Here is a 6,519-nt window from a genome sequence, read left to right on the forward strand (position 1 = left end):
TCCTCAATAGGAACACCACTGCTTCACGAGAGTACTATTCTAACTACATAGAGGTTGAGCTGGATTTGTATCAACCCGCCATCTTAACCTCACTCCTACAGTTCTAAACCCCGCCTCCATCCTCAGCCCCTCCCACCCCCCCTCTCAGCCCCTTGCTCACTTTTTAGCATCTTTCCAAAATCATGCAGTAGGGGGGAGTTAGGCCCAGACCTGGGGGAGAAGTTGCACTTTAACGATCTAACTCGGCTGTATTTCCTGTTGCAGGTCTGTCACTATGGTGGTGCTCTCCAAGGAGTATGGATGTGGTGCTCACCGGGGTTGCCAGCATGGTGATGGTTGGACACTTGGCGTACAAAGTTGCCAAAGCTCGTATCAAGTACGAAGTCAATGTGAGTCGAGGTTAAGTTCTATAACAGGGATACTTCAGAAACCTTTTCTCATATGCCTTATTGATTGTATTATCTTGATTTGCACAGCAATTTATGCAAAGCAACTTAGAAGGGTTTATCAATCAGTAGGTACTGTGAGGGCAATTTACATATATTTATGTTGCTTACTTTTAATTGTTGACCACAGATCAGCTGTACTATGGTTACATTGAATGAATGCCTGGGGGCTCATGTGTAGCAGGACAAAGGTGGTGTTAAAAGTGCCTCTTCTTTATAAATATGGTAAGGACCTGATAACAGAAAGTGTGAAAGTCCTTTTTGAGTGTCACGGGAAGCCATCCTGGAGGGTCCCGGCGGAAGGTGAGGACAAAGGGAGATGGCCTCTTGGAACAATAAACAAGTTCTGTTACCCACCAGGAGGACAGTTCAGCAAGCTAAGTTATCTCCTCCAAGACAGGATGAGGGAGAGATTCTGGGTATGCATCATTGTGGTATAAACTACCTCTTCATGACAAAAGAGACTCTGGGTACATATCATTACGATCACAGCAATGGGCATTGTTCTACTGCATGGTATAAAGATGGTGCACTCTCAGGGCGTGTACAAGCATCTGAGCTTGTGCATCTGTTCATTGAACATACATTAAAATTGTGTGACAATACTGTAAGAGAGTTTTGTCTCACTCCTCATAATGTCAGAGTGGAGTTAAATAATTGCCACAACAGTACATTTGTGTGTCAGTCTTAAAGCGGCTGTAGACAACTGTTCAACTTTTCCCCCCTGGCGTTTCCAAGTGTTTGTGCCACTGTCACAGAGACAACTGTAAGAATCCCAGTTTGAACTAGAAACTCTGATCTCAGTGCTAATATAAAGCCAAAAAAAATCCGGTATTATTAATAATTAATAAGTTAATAAGGTTGGGTTACTTACTGATCAAATAGAATGACGCCAACGGAATATTGGCTTGGAACCCTGTCGAGTCCTGGGTGTTGTATCGAACCTTGTTGCCCTGTCGAGATCCGTTTCCCCTTGCCAGAATTTGATACAACACCAGAGCTCACTGCATCGAGTGAACGCCAGTCCAAGGTTCACTCTTGTTTTACTTCTGTTTCTATCAATCTCCCTAATCACTTTCTTTGCCTCCTCCGTCACCGGGGTTCCTTTTCTCTTGCTGGGTAGAGCTTTCACTGCCACTTCAGTTGTTCCACCGTTCACCATTTCCCCTAGTGGGGATAGCTGCTGATGGCTACTAAGAGATAAAAAAGAAAGCACTATCCTCGTTCTATTTTGGTTGCGCAATGGTTGAAGCACTTCTTTTGTGCCATAAAGCGAGCCTTCATTTTCCCGCGAGATCGTATCCGGTGGCAGAATCGCATGGTGAAAATGAGGCTTATAGGGAATCAATCTAAACGCCAATGGTGTAATTATTCTATACCCATTACACTGTGCAATCAACATTTACTTCATAATGATAAGTTAAAGCAAAAAAGTTGTCTATGGCTGCTTTAATGCGCTGAACAGAGAGACCGTCATTTGAAGCATCATTAGTAGCTATAAAACAGATCACCAACCGTAAAAGAGGATTCCAAAAGAGGTGGACGAAATGTCAGTCATGTTTAGAGTACGTACATTTAAGATGGTGTAAATAATTTCAAACACATTGGATTTTTTTCCCTTTAATCGAATTGAACAAGTCTAACTTGCCGAGCTTGTTGATATTGTTCTCTTTGTTTGGTAGTATCCTCAGATGCACAGTGATGACCCAGAAAATGGAAATATCTTCAACTGCATCCAACGTGCACACCAAAACACGTAAGTAGAGTGACTAGTCATCACGACTTGATTTAGCACAAACTCACTCGTGCTTGTGTTTCATAACAAGCTGTTATTGTCTCTCGGCAGTCTGGAGTGTTACCCTGCCTTCCTTTTCTGCCTAGCCGTTGGTGGTTTGCATTGTCCTGTGAGTTCAACCATTTGCTATCTATTTATTGTCTCAGAAGCTGACACGTATAAACCAGTGGTTTGCATTGCAAAATGACCTGTGTGTGTGTGTGCTCATTTGTATCTATTGTAGCGCCTTGTTAGTGGACTCGGTGTAGTGTGGATTATCGGTAGGGAAGTGTATGCGCATGGGTATTCCACAGGCGGTGAGATATTTTAAAAAAAAATTTATAGCAGCAGATCCTCAAAAAAACTTATTCGGTTCCTTTGTGTTCAAAATGTTCTAAGATGTTTATTTGAATTCTAGGTTTTGTGTGACTTTCATATGTAAGTCCTTTAGGGACATGCTACTTTTGCATTCATTTTTTACATATTCTATTCAGACCCTAGGAAAAGGATGCGAGGGACATTTGGAAACTTGGCCATGCTCGGGATGATGTTGACCACCCTCAGTTTTGGCCGGCACCTGCTGGGCTGGACGGCGCCTCCACGATTGATACCAGGTATGATCCATCACTGATCCAGCCAGAACAACAGATACCATCCACCAGTTCTAAGTAATCACACTGGGCCTCATTCATCAATCATTCATACATACTAATTTGTTCTTACACACCCATGGAATTTTTTTTTTCTTAGCTCTCAAGATTGTCTGACCATCAGAAGCAAAGCTTGATGGTTATCTCTAATTCCTTCCCCCTAAAATCTATCATCTACCTCTTGTAACAAGCAGCCACCCAGGGGTTACCCAGGTTTTACACTGGTCTCTGAGACAAACTTCAGGGCTAAAAAATTCAATGTGTACGTATGTAAGAACAAACTTTTATGTACTATTTGATTGATGAATGAGGCCCACTGTGTTTTGGTCAGTGGTGTCTGAGATTGGTATAGATAAATAAAAAAAATTCAAAAAAAGTCAAGGGTGGTTTCATCATTAGTCTGAGTGATGGTTCAAAGTCCACATTGCTTCTTTAGCTCTACAGGATGCGATTACATTTGTCTATTGTGCTCATGCAATATTGGCATGTAGGATATAAACAATTTAGCATTTGACTATGACAAGATGAATGTAAGTGCTGCAAGATTACTGGCATGAGTATTCATCTACTGGCAATCAAAACAGGACAACCTTTGGAAAGGGATTTCTTTTTTATTATCAAAAAAGAAACAAATCCTTGTAGTGTTTGTTTCTTACAATCCACTTCTCAACTGCATGATATACACAACTGTTGCGGGCACTTTGACAGGTCACTCACGAGTAACGCTAGGTAAAAACACCCAAAGAAGACCTTTCATTGCATTTTCAAAATACTCCAGTCAATATAGCTGTACATCTAACAAAAACCTCAAGTGGCATTATACCTTTAAACATCTGGATGCTCATCATTGCTTGCTCATCATTGCTTCCAGTTACACATCCAATGGACAGCATTGTACAAGGTAAATAAAAAAAGTGAAGAGCTAATTTATGAACATTAGATGACCTACATGTTATATTTAACAGTGGTATATTTCACAATTACATTTTCATCATAATAGAATTTTCATCTGCATGTTACTGAGTACAAGGGGGGGCTCTTAGTTGCTAATCTAAACATTAATCAAAAGCTGTATAAACACATTTTTCATTTATACCAACAGCAGAATAACATTTAACTAAACATTATCTGGGGATTGAGGGTCACTGTCCTAGAGTAGCATTTTCTTTCCCCCTCTTAGAGTGCCTTCCTAGAGATATGATATATCTGTGCTTTCACCGATTTGAATATCGCTTTTAAATATATTGAATTTATCAGGATCACTAGATAGCACTGGAAGCAATGGACTCTGGTGATTCTGAGTAAGACTTAAGATGGCAGTTTTAAGACAACCTATGCTACCGGGCAGCATGGTTTGAAAGATCCCTTCTCATACATTTGGTCAACTCAGAGGTTACATATTGTTAGTCTCTCCATGGGATTTTTAAATTACTGTTGCTATCTTGCCCATTTTGGCCTTGTCCATCTTAACCCCGTTGTCACTGTATGACCTGGCAACACAAGATGAGCATCTTCTTGGTTCTTCCTGCTTCTGTATTACCACTGTTCTCCCCTAGGGGGTAATGTGACCATTCAAGCCACATTAAAGTGCTGCACATACGTTAGATGCGTCAGAGCAAAGGGACACAAGAGGCGTGTGTGTGCTGTGGAGTACAAATTGTACTCCATATGCACTCCGTATGTACTCTGTAGTTTTCCACTTCTCTGTGTGTATGAAACTTCTCACTCACTGCAGACACACACACATTGCCACTAAATCCCACACACTGCGGACACACATGGCCACTAAATCATGAGGGCCTCTCCGGCCTGGGACAGCAAAGATAAGGATAACGGACCCACAGACACACACCAGACACAGGACATGATTAACGTAGATGTTTTCCTGCATTACAACACCTTGGTTAATGCAAGAAACATAGGGTATGACGCGACGGACTGCTCTATAAAAAACCACTACCTCCAGCTCAAGTTAGAGCATATCCTCACAGACTGACTTCTGTGATTATATGACTCTCCATCTGCAGATGCATTAAAGATTCTCTGTTTGCTCCAATATTTGTCCCATGATTATTCTTCCCAGAGGTTGCTGGGGCAAGAGCCCATTTAAAGGATAACAAAATCCACTACAGTGCTGCCATTGGACCTAAAAATCTCCTGAACTTTGTAGGGAATGTGATTATACCGTTGGCATAGCAAGGGGTTTAAAGTCTAAGAATCCGTCACACAGAACCACCTATTAATGCCTATCAAAGATTCAAGCCCTATCATAGTTTCACACAAAGGGGCAAACTGTTTAAAAGGGGATATCTATGAGGACGCGACTACGCCCAGTCAAAGGCATTGCTCAGATCTAAAACTGGACATCCTTTGGTTTCTGACTTGCTTCTGTTTTAGGGAGCACAGTTGACTAGTGAGCCTCCATCAGTACGTATATCTGGAGAGTGGTGTGTCCTCCATCAGGTCATCCTGGAAAAGATGCTGTCATGAGGATGAATTTCATTTTGAAAGAGGTCTAGTTGTGTTTAATGACAACATAGCCACAATATTTTCATGAATTGTGTCTGTCCAATCTGATGAAAATATTTTTGCATGTTGATGTACCCTGTGTACAATGTGAGGTGCTGTAATGTATTGACAGAAGAGCAAGACTAGGAGTTGGAAGGAATTGTGCCCATGCTCTACAAAAGCTGTAATTGTCAGCTTAAGGCACAAAAGAGGAGAGGAACCCCAGCCACTGACAGAAAAGGAGAATATCCAAAATTCATATCAGAACAAATCGGATGAGTGCTGAAGTGATAGAAAGAAGTGCAAAAACCAAAAATGTTCTTGCACCTATTTGTGGTTAAAATTTGTTTTCTCAGGGCTTTGATGGGAACATTCTCCTCTTTCTTCCAGTTCGTGAGTCTTCTGCCTTTTCTGATGTAAACTGCATTTTTTGTAAATTGTGCAAACCTATCATTTTATAGTAAATGTATTGACGTACCATGGGTAGATCCTGCAGCCTGTGGAATTCCGGGTTGTTGGTCCGTTGGCGGAACTTGAGGAAGAGGACGACAGAGATAATCGCCGTGGTAACGATGAACACTGACACCAGACCAGCTAACAAGGGGTCGAGAGGGGAGCTGGGGTGATGGTGGGGTCCCTTTAAGTCTACATGCCACAGAAATGAATGAAAGTAAATAAAGTGAGTCTGCAAAATCTGCTTGATTTCATTGTTTAAGAAAAATCACCATTAACAATTACCACTGAAAAAGTCATTAAAAATATGCGTGTGTATATCAAACAACCAGTAATAGTATTTATGGATCATGTCTGTAAAATTAAACTCACAATGAAATACTTCCTCAAAAACTATACTGTGTATTTATTATCCATGCATTTGGTCATGCGTGCATGCGCGTGTGTGTCTCTGTCCATGGCTAATCTTGTGTGCTACTGGACCTATCAGCCTAAACATTTATATGCACAGTTATGACTGAAGAAGAACCTCTCATGGTTGCGGGGATTCAAAACCTTGGAAAAACGTTCTCGCTATCGCTGCTCCCTCTCTTCATTCACTCTAGCTCGCTCGACCAACGCTGCTCTCTGTCGCTACCTGATCTGAGTCAACCGTGTTCATGCACGACTCACATCTACAGCCGACTCG

General features: G+C 41.5%; 1 protein-coding gene across 1 annotated transcript; it reads left to right on the forward strand.

The window, feature by feature from the left end:
* The first annotated feature begins 274 nt into the window (after window positions 1–274).
* On the forward strand, window positions 275–6,207 carry mgst3a (microsomal glutathione S-transferase 3a). Its single transcript, XM_056293269.1, is given in 7 exon segments — window positions 275–300; window positions 302–389; window positions 2,129–2,202; window positions 2,293–2,350; window positions 2,465–2,537; window positions 2,715–2,834; window positions 5,866–6,207. Coding segments are annotated over 7 exon segments (489 nt in total). The 3' UTR covers window positions 5,916–6,207.
* Window positions 6,208–6,519: the final 312 nt, after the last annotated feature.

This window comes from Lampris incognitus, chromosome 14 (assembly GCF_029633865.1).
Source record: "Lampris incognitus isolate fLamInc1 chromosome 14, fLamInc1.hap2, whole genome shotgun sequence".
Lineage (NCBI taxonomy): Eukaryota > Metazoa > Chordata > Actinopteri > Lampriformes > Lampridae > Lampris > Lampris incognitus.